The sequence below is a fragment of the Dendrobates tinctorius genome, unplaced genomic scaffold (genome assembly GCF_039654945.1).
Source record: "Dendrobates tinctorius isolate UK_male_01 unplaced genomic scaffold, ASM3965494v1 ptg000251l, whole genome shotgun sequence".
Lineage (NCBI taxonomy): Eukaryota > Metazoa > Chordata > Amphibia > Anura > Dendrobatidae > Dendrobates > Dendrobates tinctorius.
The window spans coordinates 10,076,352-10,103,038 of record NW_027361918.1 but is presented as its reverse complement, the minus strand read 5'-3'; the positions used below and the strand labels follow the sequence as shown (position 1 = coordinate 10,103,038).

General features: G+C 47.5%; 1 protein-coding gene across 4 annotated transcripts in view; it reads right to left on the bottom strand.

Annotated features, from left to right (window-relative positions):
• Positions 1-1,594: 1,594 nt before the first annotated feature.
• Positions 1,595-26,687, bottom strand: part of LOC141065386 (uncharacterized) — a 109,452-nt gene continuing 84,359 nt past the window's right edge. For 3 of the 4 annotated variants that reach the window (XM_073557852.1, XM_073557851.1, XM_073557854.1), the window contains one exon: positions 20,144-20,795. In XM_073557852.1, the coding sequence (XP_073413953.1) occupies positions 20,284-20,795 (512 nt within the window). In that variant the 3' untranslated portion in view covers positions 20,144-20,283. Of the gene's footprint in view, positions 1,880-15,831; positions 17,759-18,211; positions 18,305-20,143; positions 20,796-26,687 lie in introns of those variants that run through there. The other variant, XM_073557853.1, reaches the window with a different exon arrangement.

Genomic DNA, 26,687 nt, shown 5'->3' with positions numbered 1-26,687 from the left:
AGTGAAGACACGAGACCTCCAGCATCAGCTCCTCATCTACTACTGCTGACAACCTACCTGTATACATGTGAGAGGTTGTCAGTCCCGCCCTGCCGGTGAAGACACAAGACCTCCAGCCTCAGCTCCTCATCTACTACTGCTGACAACCTACCTGTATACATGTGAGAGGTTGTTAGTCCCCCCCCCAGTGAAGACACAAGACCTCCAGCATCAGCTCCTCATCTACTACTGCTGACTACCTACCTGTATACATGTGAGAGGTTGTTAGTCCCCCCCCCAGTGAAGACAAGACCTCCAGCATCAGCTCCTCATCTACTACTGCTGACTACCTACCTGTATACATGTGAGAGGTTGTTAGTCCCCCCCCCAGTGAAGACAAGACCTCCAGCATCAGCTCCTCATCTACTACTGCTGACAACCTACCTGTATACATGTGAGAGGTTGTCAGTCCCGCCCTGCCGATGAAGACACGAGGCCTCCAGCATCAGCTCCTCATCTACTACTGCTGACAACCTACCTGTATACATGTGAGAGGTTGTTAGTCCCCCCCCCAGTGAAGACACAAGACCTCCAGCATCAGCTCCTCATCTACTACTGCTGACAACCTACCTGTATACATGTGAGAGGTTGTTAGTCCCCCCCCAGTGAAGACACAAGACCTCCAGCCTCAGCTCCTCATCTACTACTGCTGACTACCTACCTGTATACATGTGAGAGGTTGTTAGTCCCCCCCCCAGTGAAGACACAAGACCTCCAGCCTCAGCTCCTCATCTACTACTGCTGACAACCTACCTGTATACATGTGAGAGGTTGTCAGTCCCGCCCTGCCGGTGAAGACACAAGACCTCCAGCATCAGCTCCTCATCTACTACTGCTGACTACCTACCTGTATACATGTGAGAGGTTGTTAGTCCCCCCCCCCAGTGAAGACACGAGACCTCCAGCATCAGCTCCTCATCTACTACTGCTGACTACCTACCTGTATACATGTGAGAGGTTGTTAGTCCCCCCCCCAGTGAAGACACGAGACCTCCAGCATCAGCTCCTCATCTACTACTGCTGACTACCTACCTGTATACATGTGAGAGGTTGTTAGTCCCCCCCCAGTGAAGACACGAGACCTCCAGCATCAGCTCCTCATCTACTACTGCTGACTACCTACCTGTATACATGTGAGAGGTTGTTAGTCCCCCCCCCCAGTGAAGACACAAGACCTCCAGCATCAGCTCCTCATCTACTGCTGACAACCTACCTGTATACATGTGAGAGGTTGTTAGTCCCCCCCCCAGTGAAGACACGAGACCTCCAGCATCAGCTCCTCATCTACTACTGCTGACTACCTACCTGTATACATGTGAGAGGTTGTTAGTCCCCCCCCCAGTGAAGACACGAGACCTCCAGCATCAGCTCCTCATCTACTACTGCTGACAACCTACCTGTATACATGTGAGAGGTTGTCGGTCCTACCCCTTGTGTATCACACATGCACAGGGCGCTCCATTAATAACAGAAAATGTAAGTAATAGCGGGAGGACATGGCCATAATTTGTCACTAATAAAGTAAGGGTCGTGTCGTCACCACCAGGAGGCGCTGTTATGTTCATCTGTTTACTGAGGTGACCCCTTGAGGTCGGTCGAGCTTCTAGGTCACATTCTATGGTGAGCGGCCCAAGAAGTTAGAATTCACACACAATAATTGACGTAACTAATCTGTGGGGTCTCTATAATCTCAGGCCCTTTCTTGGGTTTGGAGTTCTGTAGATCATTGATTGGAGAGCTTGAGACTCTTGGTCATTAAGGAGGAAGATGGGAGGGAAAAAGGCGTCCTCAATGTCCGGAGAGGTTGGGTTACATCTGAATCATCAAGTGGACAGTCCATCTGAAAAGATAAATGATGCTCCAGTTACATCCAAAGCTGTGACCACCTTACTGTTGGCACTTGCTTGCATGTAGGCATGCTTAGGATGCAGCTGGTGTCCATAGCGTCCAGCAGCACTGTCTTGGAGACAACAACCTCATCCCATCCCCAACAGGAGCATGGATTATACAGATACACTATATTGAGAAAAGTATGTGCCCCCCACATCCACCTCCATGATCTTTTCTGACCTCCCATTCTATATCCATGGACATTAATATGGAGAAAAGTATGTACGCACCTCAGTCATATAGTGAAAGTTGTTAGTGGTTTTAACCATGGATACCTAAGTTACTACAGTGCCCTGCACAGGGCGTGAGCGGTATAGCAAACCAGAAGAACTATACTACATTTCTAATTGGAGGTATTTACTAATATTATTATTATTACACCTACTACATAATGGGATGGAATCTTAAAGATGGGAATACCCCTTTAATGTTCCTAATATAAAACAGTAATTGTTAACTTGTCAGACAGCACAAAAATTTATCAATATACAGTGGGGAAAAAAAGTATTTAGTCAGTCAGCAATAGTGCAAGTTCCACCACTTAAAAAGATGAGAGGCGTCTGTAATTTACATCATAGGTAGACCTCAACTATGGGAGACAAACTGAGAAAAAAAAATCCAGAAAATCACATTGTCTGTTTTTTTTTTCATTTTATTTGCATATTATGGTGGAAAATAAGTATTTGGTCAGAAACAAGCAATCAAGATTTCTGGCTCTCACAGACCTGTAACTTCTTCTTTAAGAGTCTCCTCTTTCCTCCACTCATTACCTGTAGTAATGGCACCTGTTTAAACTTGTTATCAGTATAAAAAGACACCTGTGCACACCCTCAAACAGTCTGACTCCAAACTCCACTATGGTGAAGACCAAAGAGCTGTCAAAGGACACCAGAAACAAAATTGTAGCCCTGCACCAGGCTGGGAAGACTGAATCTGCAATAGCCAACCAGCTTGGAGTGAAGAAATCAACTGTGGGAGCAATAATTAGAAAATGGAAGACATACAAGACCACTGATAATCTCCCTCGATCTGGTGCTCCACGCAAAATCCCACCCCGTGGGGTCAGAATGATCACAAGAACGGTGAGCAAAAATCCCAGAACCACGCGGGGGGACCTAGTGAATGAACTGCAGAGAGCTGGGACCAATGTAACAAGGCCTACCATAAGTAACACACTACGCCACCATGGACTCAGATCCTGCAGTGCCAGACGTGTCCCACTGCTTAAGCCTGTACATGTCCGGGCCCGTCTGAAGTTTACTAGAGAGCATCTGGATGATCCAGAGGAGTTTTGGGAGAATGTCCTATGGTCTGATGAAACCAAACTGGAACTGTTTGGTAGAAACACAACTTGTCGTGTTTGGAGGAAAAAGAATACTGAGTTGCATCCATCAAACACCATACCTACTGTAAAGCATGGTGGTGGAAACATTATACTTTGGGGCTGTTTCTCTGCAAAGGGGCCAGGACGACTGATCCGGGTACATGAAAGAATGAATGGGGCCATGTATCGTGAGATTTTGAGTGCAAACCTCCTTCCATCAGCAAGGGCATTGAAGATGAAACGTGGCTGGGTCTTTCAACATGACAATGATCCAAAGCACACCGCCAGGGCAACGAAGGAGTGGCTTCGTAAGAAGCATTTCAAGGTCCTGGAGTGGCCTAGCCAGTCTCCAGATCTCAACCCTATAGAAAACCTTTGGAGGGAGTTGAAAGTCCGTGTTGCCAAGCGAAAAGCCAAAAATATCACTGCTCTAGAGGAGATCTGCATGGAGGAATGGGCCAACATACCAACAACAGTGTGTGGCAACCTTGTGAAGACTTACAGAAAACGTTTGACCTCTGTCATTGCCAACAAAGGATATATCACAAAGTATTGAGATGAAATTTTGTTTCTGACCAAATACTTATTTTCCACCATAATATGCAAATAAAATGAAACAAAAACAGACAATGTGATTTTCTGGATTTTTTTTTCTCAGTTTGTCTCCCATAGTTGAGGTCTACCTATGATGAAAATTACAGACGCCTCTCATCTTTTTAAGTGGTGGAACTTGCACTATTGCTGACTGACTAAATACTTTTTTTCCCCACTGTAGGCATGTAGCATGTCAGCTGACAAGTTATGGATTGCTAAATGTGTACTGGATGAAAGCCAATAACAGTCCATGAATACAGAACCAAAGCCAACATCAGTACATAAACAATGCAAGAATCATCAAGAGCTGAGAGCAGCAATAGAGCCACCATCAATACAAAAATACAGCACTAGAACCATGATCAATATATGAACACATCACCAGAAGCCCCATCAGTTACAGGAATACAGCAGGATAACCATCATATATACATGAATACATCACCTGAACCATCAACACATGAATACAGCACCAGAACCATCCTCAGCACATAAATGCAGCACCTGAATTCATCACCAGAACTCACCATCAGTCCAGGAATACATAATCAGAACTATATTCAGTACATGAAATCACCATCAATACATAAGGCCCGAGAACCACAATTAGAACCTGAATATAGCACTATAACCATTATCATTATATAAGTACAACACGAGAACTATAATCAGTACATGAACACAGCACCAGAACCATCATTATATAAATACATCACCAGAACCAATATCAGTACATGTTATGCATCATCAAGATTAGTTCAAAAATCAACTGCAATGTCTAGTCTGCTGCCGCCATGTGGAAATGGGCCATCTGGTCCTCAGGGTCTCTTCTTTCCACAGTCATCTCTGGTGTCTTCATTTTAGAATGGGACATCCAGCTGCAAACGGGCCTTGGAGGTTATTATGTTTCGTAAGGTCGCGATGCAAGTTGGGATATTCGAAGCCTAATCATGGTTGGAAGTCTCACTCTAGTGTGAAGATACTGAAGATGCAGCAAGAGGAAGAGGCCCTGGTAACCCGAATGCAGGGCTGCAAGCAGTGGGGTGGCTAGAGAGGTAAGAGGTTTTTTTTATTTAATGTTATAACCACACTGTCCACGCCTATGAACCGTAACCACCACTGTCTGCTCTTATAAACTATAACTGCCACATCTTCCACTCTTATGAGATAACCGCTACACTGTTATGAACTAGAACTACAACCACAACACCTGCTCCTGGTACACTGGTACACTGTCTTCCCTTATGAACTATAACCACCAGTCTGTCCTCCCTTATGAACAATTACAGCCATCTCTTACTATAACCACCAAGCTGTGCACCCTTATTAATTATAGCCACTACATTGTCTGCTCATATGAACTATAACTATCACGCTGTCCTTCTTTATGAACTATAACCACCACACCGTTCTTTCTTATGAAGTATAACAACATTGTCTATCCTTATGAACCACAACTACCACACTATCATCTCTTACTAACTCCGTCCTCCACACCATTCCCACTTTATGCTGTCCCCTCTGGTTTCTCATCATGATGTCCTTATATCCACACTGTGCTTTCACACTGTATTCCCTGTGGTAGATCGGCTGCGCACGAAGGTAGATACAAGAACACTGTCTCTTTAAATCTTCGCAATCTCTGCTTCAGAAGACCATTTGGCCTTCGACGTTTTCGTGCCCCTAAGGAGGTCAGTCAGGGGTACAGCTATCAAGGCGAAATTTGGGATAAATCGTCAACAGTATCCTACAATTTCCAGAAATGTCCTCACTTTTTGGAGACTGGTTACAGCCAATTCTGGATTGCCCCTACCTTATTCACTTTCGGGTTTATTTTGCCCTTTCTGATGATGTAGCCCAAGAATTTTGCCTCTTCTCTCCCCATGGCGAATTTTTGTTTTATGGTAAACCCTGACCTTCCTCATCGCATCCAGTACCGCCTGAATCTTCTACGGGTGAATTCCCCAACACGGGCTTAAGATAGCAATGTCGTCCAGGTAAGCTGCAACAACATACTTTTTGTGAGGCTAGGATCTGTTCCATGGCCCTCTGGATGGTGGCTGTGGATGCCTGAAGACCGAATGGCATCATGATATAATGAACGCACCCGTCAGGAGTCCAGAAGGCCGTCTTCTTCTTGGCACCTTGAGACAGGAAGATTTGCCATTTGGATTTGTACTCTTTCATTAGGTCCAGGGTGGTGATGTATCTGGCTGACCCTAGCCTCTCAATGAGATCATCAACACGGGGCATCTGATATGCGTCAAATTTGGATACCTCATTTAGCTTCCTGTAATTATTACAAAAGCGCTATTCTCCATCAAGTTTTGGCACCAGGACAATGGGACTGGACCACCCTCTCTTTGATTACTCGATGACGCCCAGGCTCAACATTTTCCTCACCTCCTTCAAGATCACCTTGCTGCGGGCTTCAGGAATCTGATACGGCTTTTGGTTCACCCACACATGCAGTTCCGTCAGGATTTCATTCTTCACAACCTGTGTACATCCTGGCAACTCCAAAAACATGTCCCAGTTCAACTGAAGCAGGTCTCAGCACTGTTGCTTCTGGACAGGTGACAGTGTATCTTCCACAGCTTGACCCAGGCCTCAAGATTGTTCTTCAGGCACGTAGCTTCCATCGGCTCCCTGTCTTGCTACAGTTTGAGCAGGATGCTGTGGTACACTTTGTACAGCTTTGTTCTCCCTGGCTGGTAGACCTTGTAGTTTACGTCACTCAATTTTTCGACTACCTCATATGGTCCTTGCCACTTTGTCAGAAATTTACTTTCGACCGTGGGTACCAACACCAATACCCGGTCTTCAAGGCTAAACCTTGCTGCCTGAATGTAGAACCTGGCCTCTTGTGCCTGAAGGTTTTCCTTCACAATCATCACCTTCGCGATACAGTCCTGCATCTCGGTCACATGCTCTATGATGCTCCGTAGGGGTTTAACCTCTGCTTCTCAGATCTCCTTCCCAGTATCCAGAAGTCCCCAAGGCTGCTAGCCCTATAGCAGCTCAAACGGTGAGAACCCTGTAGAGGCCCGTGGGACTTCCCTACTAGACAACAGCAGGTACAGCAGTATGCAATCCCCAGTTTCATCCATCCTTCTCTTTAAACTTCTTAAGCATAGATTTCAAGGTCTTATTGAACCTCTCCACCAGGCCGTCCATCTGTGAATGGTACAAAGACATCCAAAGTTGTGTAATCTGGAGAGCCTTACACAACTCATGTATCACTTTTCACATAAAATAAGTTCCTTGGTCTCTTAAGATGGTTTATCCAGCTCATGTCTCAGTCACCCGGTACCCTGTCTTCTGCCATAAGTCCCAGAATAACCTAAAGTCGTGCTCTGCTATCACCGAGTCCAAGAGTCCCGACACCAGTACCCCATTTATTGTTATGTGACATGCCTGCGATCCCTCACTGGGCTGATAGTCCACACTGCAGGCAGGAAAGGAATAGAATGACCAGTTCCTCCCTATGCTGCAGTCTCTCTGTTCAGAGGACATAGGATAATGGTAGGCTATGAGTCCAGGGCTGTGAGATTTCCAGCAGAGCAAGTTGTATTGGGGTCTTCTGTGCTGTAATACCTCTTACATTACCACCCCGTTTCTCAGGAAGTTCACTCTGCTTTTCCTCACTTCTGAATGAAGGACGCTGGTTCGAAAGGCTTTGTAACATGGGAACATATAAAAGATCACTGCTACTCCATGTATTTCCAGTGTGACAATATTTTACTCATCGGTCTCAGAATATATATACATACAGAGGGCAGGACAATCAATGTGTGTCGTGCCAGTAGATAACAGGCTCCAATTAAGACGCCAGATGTACATTACAATAGCCGTGGGATTTACAAAGGTGGGGGGAGGTCAAAAGTGGGATATCTTGTTTACCTCTACCCAGGAGGTCGCAGCCGGTTGGTTGCTGCACTAAGGGCATACATCTCCTATTTGGTGTGCTGGGGGGTTCTGTAACACAGCTCCCCCTTTTCAGCGATGCGATCGGCATACAGTCAGATCCTTAACGGATCGGCTTGGGGATGACCGAAGTCTATGGGGTTGGTACAAGTTCCGTTTGTCGACTTAGTCCATCGGCATTACCATTTTGTTTGCCAGGTCTGTAGTGGATGGTGAAGTCTAGAGGTTGTAGGGCTAAACTCCACCTCAATAATCTGGCGTTGTCTCCAGAGACCCGATTAAGCCAGACTAGGGGATTATGTCCGTTAGGAGGGAAAACTGTCATCCATACAAATATGGTTGTAATTTCTTGAGTGCCCATACTACTGCCAGGCACTCCTTCTCAATGGCCGCAGAGCTTACTTCGCGGAGCAATAGTTTCCGTCTCAGGTAAGCTACCGGGCAGTCTTGACCGTCCGGCCCGACTTGGCTCAGCACTGCCCCCAATCCAAACAGAAGCGTCTGTGTGAACAAGGAAACATTTAGTTGGATCGGGTGCGGCCAATACCGGGGTATTTGTGAGGGCGTCCTCTAGCTGGCACAAGGCTTCCTCACACTCGAAGGTCCAGGTTACCTGGCGGGGGAGGTTCTTACGGGTCAGATCAGTGAGGGGCTTGGCTACGCGGCTGTAATTGGGGACAAATTTCCTATAATACCCCGCTGTCCCTAGAAACACCATGACCTGGGTTTTAGTGCGTGGGGTGGGTCATTTGGCTATGGCCTCAATCTTGGCTGGTTCTGGTCGCTGTTTCCCACTTCCCACCCAATGTCCTAAATACTGAACCTCTGCTTTGCCCCCGTGACACTTGTTGGGGTTCAAGGTGATTCCGGCCTTGTGGATCCTGTTTAATACTGTCTCTAGGTGATTTAGATGCTCATCCCATGTCGCGCTGTAGATGGCGATGTCATCCAGGTAGGCACAAGCAGCCTCTGAAAGGTTGCAGGGGCATTCTTCATCCCGAATGGCACAATTTGAAACTGGAATAAGCAGAATGGGGTGACAAATGCAGACTTGGGAATAGTGTCAGGACTTAGGGGGATCTGCCAATAGCCTTTGCATAGATCGATGGTGGTCAAATACTTTGCCCCTGCCAGCCGGTCTAACAACTCATCCATACGCGGCATGGGATACGCATCCGTCACCGTTTTCTCATTTAGCTTGCGATAGTCTACAGAAAACCAGGTAGTCCCATCCTTCTTGGGCACTAACACTACGGGGGATGCCCAGGAACTGACTCTTCAATGACCCCTAAACGCAACATCTCTTGTATCTCTTGACGCATCCCTTCTCGTACAGACTCAGGGACGCGGAAGGGGGGTTGTCTCAGGGGGGTCTGATCCTGGGTCTCAACCTTGTGTTGTGCCAGGTGGGTGTACCCTGGTCTCTCTGAAAACATCCTGTCGCTGCCTCAACAACGGCTCCACCTGCTGTCTCTCCCGGGGCCCTAGGTTTTCTCCCAAGTGTACCCGGTCCCATGTTTTAGACATCAGGCAAGGGGAGTCCTGCTAAATCCTCTGCTTTGGGTACACAGATGGCCACTACCTCTTCAGGGCGCTCCCGGTAGGGCTTCAGCATATTCACGTGGAACATGCGGCTAACCCTGGGGTCATCACAATCGGCGACATTGTAGGTGGTGTCGGCTATTTTCCCAACTACCTGGTAGGGCCCCTGCCATGCAGCTTTGAACTTGTTCTGCCTAGTTGGTTCTAACACCAGGACCTTGTGTCCTATCTCAAAGGTGCGTTCTCTGGCCCAACGATCGTACCATATGCGCTGGCGCCATTGGGCCGCCTGCATGTTCCCACGTACAGCCTGAGTCTGCTCCTGTAGGCGGTGCCGGAATTCCAGCACATAGGGCACAATAGGTATCCCTTCTATGGTTCCCTCCCCTTCCCAGTGTTCTCGCACTAAGTCTAGGGGTCCCCTTACCCGCCTCCCGTATAACAGTTCGAACGGGGAGAACCCCGTGGATTCTTGGGGTACCTCCCGATAGGCAAACAGGAGGTGTGGCAAGAATTTCTCCCAGTCCCTGTAGGTCCTGGTAAAAGTCCCAATGAGTTGTTTTAATGTTCCGTTAAAACGTTCACACAACCCATTGGTTTGCGGGTGGTACGGGCGCTTCTAATGGACTTCACGCCGCACAGCTTCCACAGTTGGTTGGTCACCTCTGCTGTAAACTGGGTACCCTGGTCCGAGATAACCTCCCGGGGAAATTCAACCCGTCAGAAAACCTGGAGCAGGGCAGCCGCCACTGTCTCTGCCAGTATGCTAGGTAATGCAACCGCCTCTGGATACCGTGTGGCATAATCTACCACTGTCAATATATACTTATATATACAATACATACTTTTTCCCTGACGGACTGGGTTTGGCTAACGGCCCTATCAGATCGACCGCTACTCGGCTAAATGGCTCATCCACAATGGGGAGGGGGTGTAGTTTGGCCTTGCAGTGATCTCCCCTCTTGCCAATGCGCTTGCAACTGTCACAGGTCTGGCAGTACTGACGAACATCATAGGTTACCCCCAGCTAAAAGAAGTTTTGTGTCAGACGATGCCTGGTGCGACTGACGCCGAGGTGCCCAGCCAAGGGTATGTCATGAGAGATTCGCAGTAGCTCCTGCCTATACTTCTTGGGAACTACCAGCTGTCGTTTTATAGTGGGGCTCGTCCCTGTGTGGCGCTGCTCTGTAACCCGGTAGAGGAGTCCCTGATGCCATAAAAACTGTTCCCCTTCCAGTACTCCTCTCCCCTCCTGTGTCTTCCCACTATACCCCTGTAATGAGGGATCCTTAAGTACCTCCCTTTTAAACTCAGCTGGGGTGGCCCAAGAAATGTGTCTGGCGATGGGGATACGCTGGGGTGTCTTACCTGGGCCTCCTTTGAGTGTGATTCCGCCTCCGCAGCTCAAGCTTGTCTCCGGGTGGTCACAGGATAGGTCTCAGCCAGAGGGGCGATCGAGAATGCAGACAACATGGGCCCCAAGTCATTTTCCAGCAAGACGTCCGCAGGCAAATCCTCCATCAGGCCGACCTCAACAAGGCCATCCCCAACTCCCCAGTTCATGTGAATCCTGGCAGTGGGCAGTTGATGTATGGCTCCCCCTTCTACACGGACGGCCACTGTCCGGTCCGTCTTCTCTTGGTCCCGGATGAGATGAGGCTTCACAAGCGTCAAAGTTGCTCCAGAGTCTCTTAGTCCCTGCATACATTTCCCATTAACCCACACCGCCTGTTGATGCTGTTGTCGATTATCTGACCGGGCTGCCTGCACGGGGTCTACTTCATGCAGCATTTCCTCCATCTCTTTCATCCCCGGATTAGTCATAGCCCCCAATGCCAGGTACAGCGGCCCAGTTGACGGTAGCCGATTCCGCCTTTGGCCACTGGGTACGCTGAGTCCGGTTGGAATATTGTCTTTGCAGGTGGCCCAGCTGATGGCAGGTGTGGCATCGCACCCCAGGGGGACTCTGGTAAGCCGGGGTTTTAGCTGGTGCCCTGACAATCTGTGGTTTAGGGGCCTCCAGACCCATGGGAGGGCCCCTAGTGACAGTCTTTGATCCTGACAACTGAGACCTCCTGGCATCATGATGTTCATCGGCCAGACGAGCGGCCTCCTCAAGAGTCATTGGCCGTCTGTCTCGAAGCCATTCTTGTGTCTCGGGGTTTAGTCCAGTAAAGAATCTCTCTAACAAGAGCTGGAGGATGTCCTCCTTAGTGGCTGCTTGGCTCCCTTGTACCCACTGTAGCAGTGACCGCCGTAGTTTACAGGCCCATTCAGCGTGGGTATCTGTTACCTGTTTTATAAGTCCGCGGAACTTTTAGCGGTATGCCTCTGGTGTCAGCGCATACCGGGCCAAGATCACTTCTTTGACCTGCTCATAGTCCATACAGTTCTCATCAGGTACCGTGCGATAGGCGCCCGCTGCCCAGCCTGTCAGCTTGCTGGCCAGAACCTGAACCCAATCCTCCGGCTTCACTTGATGAAGGGCACACTGCCGCTCAAAGTCCTGCAGAAAGCCATCAATGTCTTCCTCTGCCTCCCCCAACTGTCGGAAGGCATTATACTGGATTTTTTTGTGGCTTACTGCTGACGGTACCTGGACGGAGGCCAGAGCTCCCCCTGCTTGCTGACTCTCCTCTCTCCGCTCTGCCATCTCCATCTTGGTTAGCTCTATCCTGGTCCGCTCTGCCATCTTTTCCTTCAGATCAGTACGCACATCAGCCATCACCTCTCGTACGATCTCTACTGCAGGGTTTGGGCCATAGTACGCCAGTCTGCTCTTTACCTCCTTCTGGAATTCAGTCTCTTCCCCGTTCACATTGGGGGGCGCTGTACTGTCGTGTTCCATGATGGCTGCTATCAAATCCGCTTTTGTTTTGTTGCTGGTGATTAATCCTCGAGCTTCCACCAGGTCTTTTAACGTATTCCTATTTAACTTCTGGTAGTTGTTTTCCATTCAGTCCTTTACTCCTATAGACGGGGTATCATATCCCACCGCTGCCACCAGTGTAACGGGGTCTTCTGTGCTGTAATACCTCTTACATTACCACCCCGTTTCTCAGGAGGTTCACTCTGCTTTCCCTCACTTCTGAATGAAGGACGCTGGTTCGAAAGGCTTTGTAACATGGGAACATGTAAAAGATCACTGCCACTCCATGTATTTCCAGTTTCACAACATTTTACTCATCGGTCTCAGATTATATATACATACAGAGGGCAGGACAATCAATGTGTGTTGTGCCAGTAGATAACAGGCTCCAATTAAGACACCAGATGTACATTACAATAGCCGTGGGATTTACAAAGGTGGGGGGAGGTCAAAAGTGGGATATCTTGTTTACCTCTGCCCAGGGGGTTGCAGCCAGTTGGTTGCTGCATTAAGGGCATACATCTCCTATTCTGTGTGCTGGGGGGTTCTGTAACACAAGTCTTTACCAGCAGCCTTTTGGAACCTCAGACCCCCGCCCCCCCCAGGCTCTACTACTCCTCTTTTGAGATTCAGGCTCGTTCTGAGTATTTCAGTATGGGAATGCAACACCGCCTGGCTTCCTTAGGGACCTCTCGACCACCTGGTGCCTTTCCACTAGCCCAACCAAGTTGTCCACATTTCGGAGGTCCCCCTGGGCAACCCAGGTCTGCACTGGCTGTGGAAGCGAGTGGATAAATCTGTCCCATTAAGACCCGCTTTACCATCTGGGCTGGGATGCAGGACTCCAGCTGCAACCACTTCTGTACCAGATTGAACATTTGGGACCAAGGGAGTTTATTACAGCAGCCTTTTGCAACCCCTTGGAACCTCAAACTCCCTCCAGTCATGGCTCTACTACTCTTTTGAGATTCAGGCTCCTTCTGGGTATTTCAGTATGGGAATGCAACACCGCCTGGCTTGCTTAGAGACCTCTCAACCAAGTTGTCCACATTTCGGAGGTCCCCCTTGACAACCCAGGTCTGCATTGGCTGTGGAAGCGAGTGGATAAATCTGTCCATTAAGACCCGTATTACTGCTGCCTCTGGCCCCGCTGCTGGTCCGGTACTCACCGCCTCTGGCCTGGGTTCTGCCTTTGAGGGCTCCCCGCTAGCGGCTCTGGGTCCACCGCACTCCCCGCTCCCGTGCACGCCTCCTGCTGTCCTGCGTCTGCCGCGCGCATTGTGCCTCTGCATACGCCGTAGGGTCGGGCCACGCGTTCCTGCACTCCTCATGCCCTCTGACGCGACTTGACCCGGCAGCACCCGTGGGCCTATCTGAAGCATCCATCAGGTATTTAAGGCCGCCCTCCCTTAGTGGAGGCGCCTGACTATTGAGTTAGCACTCTTTGTGTCTAGGCCCTGCTTGCCTTTGCTAGCTCCGCTTGCCACCTCTAGTCGCACCCTGCTGCCTCTCGCCACCTCTGCTCCCCGTGTTGCCCTGTCATCTTCCCCTGCTATTCCGGTGTGTCTCCTCTGCTTTTTCAGTGCCTGCTCCAGCCCTGTCTGCCTCTGGTCTCCAGCTCTGTTCCACCATCCTGCCTCCTGCTAGCTCCTCCCTCCGGACTCTGGTTACTCCGGACCCCTCTCCGGATCCCCTTCCTCTCTGCATTTCCTGGTCATTCTGAGCCGACCCCTGGTCCTGGCTTCTGTGGCGCTTGAAGTCCCTGAGCCTGCTCTCTAACAGTCCCTGTATAGGGGTTGGTTCCACCTGGTGCGCTCGCTTGGGGAGTGTTCGGCGGCACGGCCCAGTAGGTCCAGTCTCGCACCAGTCATCTGTGGCGTAACAACCCGCTTTACCATCTGGGCTGGGGTGCAGTACTCCAACTGCAACCACTTCAGTACCAGATCGAACATTTGGGACCAAGGGAGTTTATTACTGCAATATGCCCAGTAGTAGACCCTTTGAGCTTGGACAGACATAGTCACTCCTGAGTGTGCCAGCATCTCAGTTTTTAGTTTGGAATATTCCTGGTCATCCTGTAAAGTAGAGTCATAATAAGCTTTCCTCCACCCACTGCTCTGGCGGCAGCTTCTACCGCTCTGCTGCCCTTTCAAACACAGTAAAAAAAGCTTCCACATCATCGCCAGGGGTCATTTTTTGCTTCGCTCTTCTTATCACCTTCCGGACGTATGTGTTGTCACCTGGACTTGGAGCAAGGGCTGCCGGCCTCCCACCAATGGCCTCTGTGAGCAGATACATCTGTAATGTAAACACCTCCTGTTGCTGCTGCACCAACAGTTCATTTATTTTCTGTTGTGACAGCTGCTGCTGTTGGATTTGGACCAGGTGTTTGATCAGCTACTCCATGCTGGCTGACGTCACTTCCTGGCTTATGGCCGTCTTCACCCAGGACATGCGGTTTGTCCACAACCATCACAGTTGCTTCCTGGGGAAACTGCCCGCATTCTCCACCACCTGCGGTAGATTGATTCACTCGGTTGCAACACGGAGTTAGATAAAGGAACACGGTCTCTTTAAATCTTCCGCTGGTTTCAAATCACTAAAGTTAATAGCCTCAGTCAAACATATCTCCCCTCCAGTACTTTGCCAGTGACTTTGTCACATCAACGTGATGCCTTATCTTCGTACTATCTCTCAACTTTTCTTTATCCATACTGTGCCCTCACACTGCTCTAACTCTATATTGTTCCCACTCTCACACAGACCCGATACTGTACTCATACTCTGACATGTAGGGGGTGTTAGTGTGAGGGACTACAATAAAAGTTCCTGGTATCTTTTTACCTTACCTTGTCGTCTTCCCTTCCTCTATGGCACAAGTGACTTCAACAGAGTAATGGTAATAGTATTATGCCACATCTGCAACTGTATTTGTGCCTGAAAGATTGCAATGGAGTTCAGATAGCAGGGAACCAACATCCTACCGCTCCTCTGAACTGATTGTCAGTTTAACACCGGGTTTGATAAACAGATCAGTATTCACTCCCGGATAACGCTTATCTCGCCTCATGGTAGAAGCAGCACCGACTGAGGGAACACTGATGGTACTTATGGGATGATCATTAGAATTGTCACTTTTAATTGGATCACCGTGACTATCACTGTCATTGACACTTTGGATGTCATGGTTATAGGGGATACAGTTGCTGTTCCTATTATGAGGCTCCATGATTGTCATTGTTATTGAAGTCTGTTAGATAAATTCTGCAACTTTATAGAAATACAGTGGATTTCAGTGTTCTAGAGCAGGGTTCCCCAACTCCAGTCCAGATTTCCTTAGTATTGCACAGGTGAAGCAATTATCACCTGAGCAATACTAAGGAAATCCTGAAAACATGATCTGTTGGTGGGCCTTGAGGACTGGAGTTGGGGAACCCTGTTGTAGAGGCTTTGTGGTGCTCACTGTTATGGTGGTACTTATACAAGTACTGAGGCTTTCGTTGCTGAGGCACAGGAGCTGACAATGTTATAGGAGCACCTTTCATGGCACATTTCGCCAGGTTTGTGTTAGGCACCCACATTTCTGGTGTTATCTTGACCACTCTGCATGAAATAGACAAGATACCTTACCTTAAGATACACTTACCTTAGTGAAAATTGGAGCAGTGTTCTTGGTTGAGAGGCCAATGTTGGAGGTGTAGTTGTTAGACAGGAGTCCTTGTGACACCTCCACCTGATTTCCGGAACTGAAATATCCCACCAGACTCCACGTCCTTTCCTGCACGTGTCGATCATCCTTCCAATTCCATGGAATAAAGCATTAAGACCTCGCCAAACTCATTGCGCTCTTGTATCCGTGATGCAGTTCACATGAAATGAGCCCCACCATGGTGGCATCTGTAACGTACGCCTAACTACTGACACTTTGGTGGTATGCAGAAAAACTATCACTACATAAAGAGGTTGTAGCAGGATCTCCACGTATTCTCTATCTTGTAAGAGATAAGGGGTCTGACCACTGGGACCCTCAAAGTTCACAAAAATGAAGGTCTAAGCCCCATGTTTCAATAGGGCACTGAGTTAAGCATGCGTACTGGTGATCCAGTTATTGTCCAGAGAGGCTGACGGTGCTGTACTCCGCTATTTCCAACAGTACTACAGACTTTGCTCAGTTGCCACTTCATTTAAAGGTGGAACTATGGGACACTATTGTTAAGATCAGTGGAGATCCCTGAATTTGGTCTTTTAGCAATCACATATTTATCACATATCCACTTATGAGTTGAACACTGACGTTGAGCCCTTTTATAGCCCACCGTAGGGTAAAAAAAAAAGTATCTGGACCCAGTATTACATTTTTAGCTTCCACCACATATCGCTTACAATATTGATGTCTTATGTGGCGAGGACCCTCAAGCACCAGGGCCTGAATGAGACTGCTGCATCTGCCTCCGATACAACTACTTCCCTAATTACAATGTCATAAAAAAGCAAAAACCACAGCATTCCATTATTCTGCCATATTCTTACATGTTGAGCAGGTTTTGTTGATATGCCAAGACACGATCCTCTAAATTAGAACATTACGATTTTCCAAATTTTATAGGGTCATGTAAGACCACTTTGTCAGCTTATTCAAAGGCGTTCACATGCCACCTTGAAGTCAAATGTACGTCAAGATGTCCACCAGTGGGAATCCGAACTTGTTGGCCATTAATGAGGCTTCCAGTCTCAGATATCATTAAGGATCGGCATGGCTTTCTGAGTGGGAATTTGTATCGATATTTGTACGAAAAATTTAGGATCAGACTTGAAATAAATATGGCTCGAAGGATGAATTTCTATTTCTTGTGTCTAATCTATCTCATAAATGTAGTGCTGAGGTTGTGGGGTAGGCTATCTGTAGTCAAGTCTCATTCTGTCTCCTATCAGGTGTTGTCCCTTCGATTGCTCCTCATCGCCGCAATCATTGGCTTTTTACTCCTTTCATCCTACTTTGGTGAAATTATGAAATCTTATCTCCAATCAATGTTCTGATTCAAGATTCCACCCACCCCAGAAAAGACCCCTAGTCTTGATGTTCAGCTAGAAGTTCTGCAGCCTGCTTCCTAGATGGGTCCGTTGGTGAGTCTTTAGATGATGTGACTGGACGAAACTCTTAGAGCATTGGGTGCACTTGTAGGGTCGTTCTCCCGTGTGAATTCGCTGATGAACCTTCAGGATAGAGTTCTTGATGAACTTTTTGCCGCACACAGTGCACTGATACGGCTTCTCTCCTGTGTGAACTCTCTGGTGAACCATGAGTTCGTAGGGTTGTCTAAACGTCTTCACACAATGTCGACAATGGTATGGTCTTCCCCCCGTGTGACCGATCTGGTGTCTTAAGAAACGGGATAGGTCTGAGAAAGATTTAGGACATTCGCTGCACTGGTAAGGTCGGTCTCTTCTATGCTGGGGTAGAGGAGATAGGATGCCAATGTGATTGTGCCAACTGCTGCACTTATAGAACGAGTCGTTGAAGAAGCAGTGTGTGTTGGCTGGACCATCCTCCGCTGCCATGTCTCGCTTGTTCTCTGTAAATGAAAGACGCCACAGTGTTATGGAGAAAGCACTCAGCCCATTCAGGACCCGAAGGCATCGAAGGAGCAAATCAGTTGTATGATTTGGCATGTATGAGCAAACCTGGACATAATTTAATAATCTGGAATGGTTTGGGTGTAATTAGAAATACTGGTTCATTTTTTTCAACACAAACTGTATTAGCTGACTTGCACATGCTTTAGGCAGACATTGGCCACCAGGCCAAACCTTGGCTTGGTTTCGTCACACCTGAGTATGAATATTGTTGAACTGACTGTGGACCTGGACATGTTTTGGGTACCTATGATCTGAATTAAGCACCATCTTACCACAAAAGATTGGGACACGTATGGGCTTTGTAGGGCATGGTTTGGGCAAACCTAGGAATCGTGGCATCATAATTTTTTTGTTGGCAGGTTTGGAAGGTATTGGGTCTGTCCATTCACCTTGGTTGGAACGTTCAGCAGTTTCCATGTCTCCAGAAGTCTGATTTATCCAAATTTCTGTCATCTCTTGTATCCTGGAGGATGAATTGTTGTCTAAGGAGCAAGAGAGAAGAGCAGAAGGTGAATTACCTGCAGGATAAGTCAACTGGGGCAAAATATGTATTGGGAAGCGTCAGAAACTGAATAAAGTTTGATTATTGTCAAGCAGTCCTAGTTTTACCAAAATATGCTTCAAAGAATCTCTCTAGTCGTTACAGATCATTTCAGTTCACTTTTAGGGAACTGATAACTGTTCCCACGTAAGGTTCTGAACTTTGAGCTTATGACTCTTTAAATGGCTGCCGTCTCCTTCCACTACTTTCTTAGTTCACAATGATCGTATGGATGACAATTATTTCAGTGCAATGAAGAACCCATGAGGGCCAAGTCCCCACAGTATGGGGGTTAACAGGCATAACGAGGCTGCAGTTTTCTTTTCGTTACCAATTTCCACACTCAGATGATCTTATTAAAGTAAGTGAAGGGAACCTCGGCCCACAATCTTTTTATTGGTCACATCGGGTGAAGACCTGGGCTGAGTGAATGTCCAACATCAGCACATCGGAATCACATTCCTGGGTGTGAAGACCATTATACTACTACAGTGTCAGCTGGACAACAGTTTAATAGGGATAATCTCTGCAACAGACTAATCTGGGGTGATTTCCGATCTGTATATTCCATGCAAACCATTGGTTTAACCCACCTGCCTTAACCACAAGGATATGACTCACAATAATGGCCACATATGACCCCATACAATGAAGAGCCAAACTCCCCCATAAAAATAATCTCCACTCATGCAGAAACAAAATTCCACCTCCATCCTATGAAGAACCAAACTCCACCCAAAGAAGAAACAAACTCCAACCCTATGATTAACCAAATTCTACCTCTAATGACTAAATTTCACATCATGCCCAACCAAACCAAAGCCAAGAATAAAAAAAAAACATGAAGAACCTAGCTCAACCCTAAATGTAACCTCATGAAAAAACAGTCTCCACCCCATTAAAGAACCAAACTCCAACCCATGAAGATTCACACTCAAGCCTATGAAGCATTACACCTCATTAGGGATATTTTAGCGCTCCTTTTACAACACATTTCTGTGTAATCAGTAAAAAGTCGTAGTGAATACAAATGTGAGTTGCTGGTTGTGACTTCAGGATCATGGAACACAGTGGACCAGGCAGGAGAACCCGAGTACAGCGCCACTTGGGCATGTAGGCTAAAGAAGACATATAAACTGGGTGTTTAACCTGCCAGCTCGATCATCAAACGTGTGTGGGATGGTGTGGAGGGCGAGGGCTGACATTGAGAAAGAATATATTTCCCAGGTTGGCCAGCTATCCAACATTTAGAAACCTTTGGCCTGACCTGAAATCAGTTCTGTGGTCTCTGCTATAGGGTCCAGAGCTCGTTGTACCATCTACATATTCATATTAATGCATTGAAGAAGACAAGTCAAGCACAAAGGATCACAAACGAGCAGTGCCCTGGGTGAGGTTAGTGAACCCTTGACACTTGGTTTTCATAGGGTTGAAGAAGCTGGGGTCCCTAGAAATGAGGCCTGCGTGGTCACAATCCCAACTGACCAAATGTTAGACTTGGAGATAGGCTGCCCATTAGACGATCTCCGTCTGGCACATTTTGGCAGGTGCCATCAGTTGCACAAAATTGTCACCAATCAGCTGTCACGACATGGACAGCTATACCTGTAACTCAAGCAGGGTACATTTGCTTGTCTATCCCCACCCTACACATTTGGCACGAGTACCCCAATATATTGTGAACCATGTCATGGCATTCGAGGGGACATTCAGGAGACTCTTCAGCTCGCACATCACTTTCTCTCCATCATTCGTTACACACAAGAAATAAAACTTCTCATTTGTCTTTTTTTTAGTTTATTTATAACAATAATAATGAATTTTTTTCTAAATTCAGAGACATTTCTAAAAAATAATCACCAGAACCCAAAAAAAAACATGAAAGCGACACTGATGAGTCTGGGTTAAGAAAGGAGTAGACTAGGTAATTTTTCGTTTTGGGGGGACAGGCTGATCAGCATGACTTATGGTCATCACCTGCCGCCGCAGACCTGTGTGGGCGCTGGGGTGCTCTGTGTTCCGATCACTGGGCGGCGTACATGAGGCAGGATGCATGACCTCAATGCCCCGTTGTATAATATTGCCCAGGGTGGCCAGTCCGTCCGTCTGTTGAATCTGTAGAAGGTTCAGAGAGTACGCAATCTGAGACAAGATGGCATTCTGCTCCTGCATGAGGAGGTTGGACTCCCGCTGGTGAGAGGTCAGGTTGTGCAGTGTGCTGCTTATAGCGGACAACTGGTGGTGGTCACGCGGCTCAGGATTTAACTCCGCAACGGTCTCTCGTTCTCCAATCACATCGTTGGGCTGATGCTGACTGTCTGGGGAGATGACGGATGGTTCTTCTGAGGAGTCTTTACTGGAGTCCTCAGCTGCATCCCGGCACTGAGGAGAGAAGCTGCAGGCCGCCTCTGAATGGACGCAATCTATGGGCTCTAAAACACAGAAAAGTTATCACATTATCAAAGGTAATAATTCCATGTAAATCAACTCTTCACAACGTCACTGGACCATCCCGTAATCCCAAAACATTTCTACAAAGTTCTACAAATCCTATATGGCTGAGAAGCTGTCATCTTCTGCATTGGTCCTTGAAATATTTCCTAATTCCAGTTCATTCCATTCATTCCACTCGTTCTTACACGCAGTCCTATAATCTCACTAGATCCGGTGTGATGTAGGATTAGGAATTCTGGCTGAAATATAATGAAAACATATTTCTCAATTCCCATGTTTCTGTAATCCTAGACATAGCCGCCTTCATCTTTTACATCTCCGACCCTACAACTCCAAGTCCTGAATTCAACTAATTTTATCTTTCCAAATTTTTTCTAAAAGGGATGTTCCCATCTTGGACCTTTATGATGTAGTGATAAGATATGCTACAAACGTCAGATATATTTGCAGAGAATGCGAGAATTCTCTGAGCTCCGACAGAACGGAATGAGTTCCACAACAGCGGCTACAACTTCATGCCTGACAGCGGGCGATGGGGCTTCTTTGTAATCATTGATGCCTGTCATATTTTCTCGATAAATGCCCTAAATCCCCCAGACTGAAAAACCCCTTAATCCAACCAATTCCCAATGACCTGGACAAGTCTCCTTTACTCTGCAGGAGCCACTGTCCATAACATCAAGATTCTCTCATTCCAGGAATTGCACAAATGCACAAATATTTCATACATCGCACTTCCGCACATTATAATCCTTCTAGGACACCATTGCCGGTAACAGCTCTTGAGATTACCCCCAGCTTTGCTACTCATAAGGCTGATCACACAGTAGAGATTTTCTGAACAACTTATCAATGGCTGCCTGTGAAGATTGTCATCGTGGACAACAATATGCAGTGCCATGTTAAACCGGCAAATCACTGATCGTTCCCTGCCATGATATGTGTCCTGGTTGGAGTCACCATTGATGCTGTTTTGTGTATGCAAACTGTTGAACGACTGCAGTCGGTAGGAAATTATTACTGACAGCTCGTTCCGTCAGGACACAAAAAGGTGCCGATTGGCATAAAATTGATAGCCAAAAACCTCTAGTGTGGCCAGCTAAGGTCCAGACGGAAGAAGGATTTACTGAATACATACTGAATCTTATCCTACAAAACCAAATGACTATCTGCTCAGCTCCTAATTAATCTATAACCTGCAGCCCCCAACTCCAGGGGAAATAATTATTATCCTTGTATCAGGCAGGTTTATATTTTTTTTTACATACCCACTACACAGAAAAAATACGAAAAGTAACTCCCTCGATACCAAAAAACGGTAATTAGACCTACCGGTAATTGTGTTTCCAGGAATCCATCCTGACAGCACGCCGGAGGACGTCCTTCTTATCCACAGGGGGACAGGAAACCACGAGAGTTTAAAAAGACCCTCCCCTTACCACCCTTCAGAGGTTTTCCAAAGTAACAGATCTGGATGGATGCAAAAGAGAATTTTATTTAAACAAGAATTCATCACATTAGTATGGAGCGATTGCCATAGGGAGGGAACTAACAGTGCTGTCAGGATGGATTCCTGGAAACACAATTACCGGCAGGTCTAATTACCGTTTTCCAGGTCACCACCTGACAGCACGCTGGAGTAGTACCAAAGGAAATTGGACTACTGCATGAAGTACCTTTCTGCCAAACGCTAACTGTGTTGACACCACATCTAGCTTGTAATGCCTAGAGAAGGTACTGAGGCTGGACCACGATGCGGCCCTGCAGATCTGCTCCGCTGAAGCTCCCCCCTTTTCTGCCCATAAAGCGGCCATGGCCCTAGCTGAGTGGGCTCTAAAGCTCCCTGGGGGACTCTTTCCCTGCATCCTGTAGGCTAAGCTAATTGTGGATTTGATCCACCTTGCGATTGTGGACTTTGATGCTTTTTTCCCCTTTTTCGGACCACTGTACTGAACAAAAAGATTATTATACTGTCTCCAGAGCCTGGTTGTGTCCAGGTACCTGAGTACTGTTTCCCTGACATCCAAGTTATGGTAGGCACTTTCCTTTGGGTTCTTAAGAAGCTGACAAAATGAAAGGAGCACCACCTCCTGATTCATATTTGAATCCGAGATGACCTTGGGGAGAAAAGCCGGGTAAAGCCTCAAGACTAGTCGATCGTCAAACACCTGCAGATAAGGATTTTGAATAGACAGGGTCTGAAGCTCTCCTAGCCTCTTTGCTGATGTGATGGCCACTAGGAACGCTGTCTTGAGAGAGAGATTACCAATCTCCATATCTGCCTCTAGCTCATATGGGTGTCTACATAATGCTTTCAAGACTAAGATAAGGTCCCAAAGAGGGACAGTTTTCCTTATTAAAGGTCTCAACCTCTGAACAGCCCTGGAGAATCGAGCTATCCAAGGGTGTGACGATAGGGAAGAGTCATAGAATACGCTTAGGGCTGCGACCTGTACGAGTGAGAGTACTGGGCTTGAGACCTTTCCTGAACCTTGCCTGTAAAAAATCAAGGATCCTGGGGATGTCAGGGTGGTCAGTATCAACTGTCGCCTCTTCTCAGTAGCTGCAGAATTTCTTCCAGATTTTGTTATAAATTGCGGAAGTCACCGGTTTTCTACTCGCTTGGAGGGTAGAGATAACTTCATCTGACAGACCTCTAGATCTTAGGACTTGACGCTCAGGATCCATCCAGGCTGATAACTGGAGGGCTTCTGGGTTTTGGTGCAAAACCGGACCTTGATGGAGAAGGTCTCCTCTTTTTGGTAGGAGAATGGGTTCCTCTTCTGACATTTTCTTTAGCAAAGGGAACCAACTTCTTTTCGGCCAGAAGGGCACCACTATTATGACCATGGCCGTCCTCGCATATCTTCCTGAGAGTCCTTGGAATCAGTGCAGAGGCGGGAATGCGTATAACAGACCTCTGCTCCATGACTGTGACAGGGCGTCGATCCCAGCTGGGCCTCCCAGAGGGTTCAGAGAGTAGAAGGTCTTGACCTTTGCATTTTGTTTGACCACGAATATGTCTACATCCGGTCTTCCCCAGCGTTGGCATAGTCCTTTGAACACCTCGTTGTTCAATTTCCAGTCTGTTGCGGTCACTCTCTTCCTGCTTAGGAAGTCTGCAACTTCGTTTCTGGTACCCTCCAGGTGTACCGCTGAGATCAGCCCACCTGAAGATCCATCCTGCTAGACGTTGCAGTGCTGGTGTCTTGGACCGCCCTGATGACGGAGGAAGGCTACCGTCGTTGTATTGTCTGACAACACCTTCATGTGTTTGTTCCTTACTAAGGACTGGGTGGAAGATAGAACTTGCCAAACCGAGTGAAGTTCTCTGAAGTTGGAGGATTCCGTGCTGTCCCCCGGACTCCACCGTCCCTGGTAGTATCTTCCTTGGATGTGTCCACCCCATCCCTGATGACTTGCGTCTGTGGTGACTACGACTTCTGGAAACTGAACCCATGAGACACAGGCCTGGAGATTCCTCGGAATGGTCCACCAATACAGGGATTTTTTGACCCGAGGGGATAGCCGTATCTTTCTGTCTAGCGAGCTCTGCTTCCTGTCCCAGGATGCTAGGACCACCTGTTGTAGTTCTCGAAAATAATACTTGCTTTAGTTGACACAGGGAATGCAGGAAGCCATTAGCCCCAAGATCTCCATCGCTTCTCTGATTGAGACCCAGCTCCTTGCGAATTGACAAATCCTTTCTTTCATGCTGGTCTGCTTCTCCTCCGGTAGGTACGACATTCTTGCCCTTGAGTCTAACATGACTCCCAAAAATTTTATTTTTGGCTTGGGTACTAGGTCTGACTTTGCCCAGTTTATGATCCAACCTAGCCTCTGCAGTGTGGAGATCAAAGACTGACAGTCGATTCTGACCTGACCTACCGAGTTTGCCACAACTAAGAAATCATTTAGGTAAGGTTCCACCGTGATGTTCCAATTTCTTAGATAGGCAACCATTTCTACTATTATCTTTGTGAAGACTCTGGGGGCTGATGCCAGGCCAAAGGGGAGGCAGCGATATTGATAGTGGTAGACACTGCCATCCTTTTCCACTGCAAATCTGAGGTATTTTTGGTGGTCTGAATAGATTGGCACGTGGTAATATGCACTCTTTAGGTCTAGAGTGCACATTACCACTCCCTTCCCTAAGAGGGGAATCGTGGATCTTATCGATTCCATCTTGAACCTCTGGTATTTTAACCATCTGTTCAGGGGTCGCAGATTTATTATAGTTCTGGATTCCCCAGATGGTTTTATTTATCGAGAAGAGACTCGAGTAATGTCCTCTCCCTTCTTCTCAAGCGGGTACTGGAACAACTGCTGCTATTTGCAAGAGGTCCTGAATATCTGACCACATAGGGGAGGTTGAAACCAGATGAGGGCTGGTTACGAGAAATCTCTCTGGAGGTAGGAGTCGAACTCTATTCTGTACCCCTGAGAGATGACCTGTAGGACCCAAGGACTTCTGGAAATCTCTTGCCAGCTTTCCAGGAACCCGACTAGTCGCCCCCCTACCCCGGTGGCGTCATCTCCTTCAGAATCTCGATCCTGAGAAAATGGTATCTCTATTTCTACCCCTGCTCTCTCCCCCTTTGGGATAGCTCCATCTTCACGATTTCCCTTTCCCCTTGTAGTCCGTCTTTTGATTAAAACGGGGCCTACGAAAGGGCTGATATTTTTTGCGTTTTTCCTCAGGAAACCCTTTCTTTTTTTCTGAGGCTTCCTCTAAAATATCATCGAGGACGGACCTGAAGACCTTCACCCCCCCCCGAGAAAAGAATTGAGCAAAGCTTGTTCTTTGATTGCATGTCTCCTGACCAGCTTTTTAGCCAGATGGCTCTTCTTGCTGCATTGGACAGGGACTGACTTCTGGCAGCAAATCTGACTGACTCTGCAGAGGCATCTGCCAGAAAACCGGTTGCCAATTTTAGTAAGGGAAGGGATCTCAAGATAGATTCTCTCAGAGTCTTGACTGTAAGATGCTCCTCTAGATCATCTACCCATAAATGCATGGAGTGTGCTACTGACGTTGCCGCTATGTTGGCACGTATGACTGCTGCTGAACTCTCCCTTCGCTACCGGGATGTCTATTTTGGGGATCTCTTCCCAGACCTTGACCTTCTCTGGGTCAAATGGTAGGCAAAGTCTAAAGTCTCTGGGAATAGTCAGTCTTTTCTCTGCCTCTTCCCATTCCTCTAAGATCATCACTCGTATATGGGAGTTCACTGGGAAGACCATTGAGGTGTGCGAACGCAGCCCCCCAAACATTTCATCCTGTACTGAGGATCTTACTGCTCCCAAGAGCTCGTTCGTGTCCCCGGACGAAAATAGATATCTTTTCCCTTTCTCTGGAGGATCTCTATTTGTTTCTTCCTCCTCCAGTTCTGATTCGGACAGGATCTCCTTCGACGAGGTGTCAGATTTCCTTGGTCTCTTCCTGGATCCCTGGGGATTCGACTGCGTGGCTTGGGGGAACACAAGGCCTGACACCGAAGCTTGCACCTCCTAATAGATCTCATGTTAGACATAAGTGTAGCCTGCTCCTCCCCCACGATCCGCTTGGTGCATGTGTCACAGAGGGGTTTCTGCTAAGTGTCCTTTAGCCTCTTTCTTTGTGCAAATAGGGCACTTCTTATACTTCCCCGCCCTCTTGGAATCCTTTTTTTCTGCTGAGGTGGAGGTTCCCCCCTGGAATACATAACCATATGTGTCCTGTGGGATTGACCTCTTTGGGACTCTGAAGTGACAATTCCTAGGAACTTACATGACCCTGGCTCTCTGGCCCCATCAACTGCTTCCTCCATACTGCTGCGTAGGGAGGACTGCTCCGGGGCTGCTCTACCACCTGCTGAACGCGTTACCTG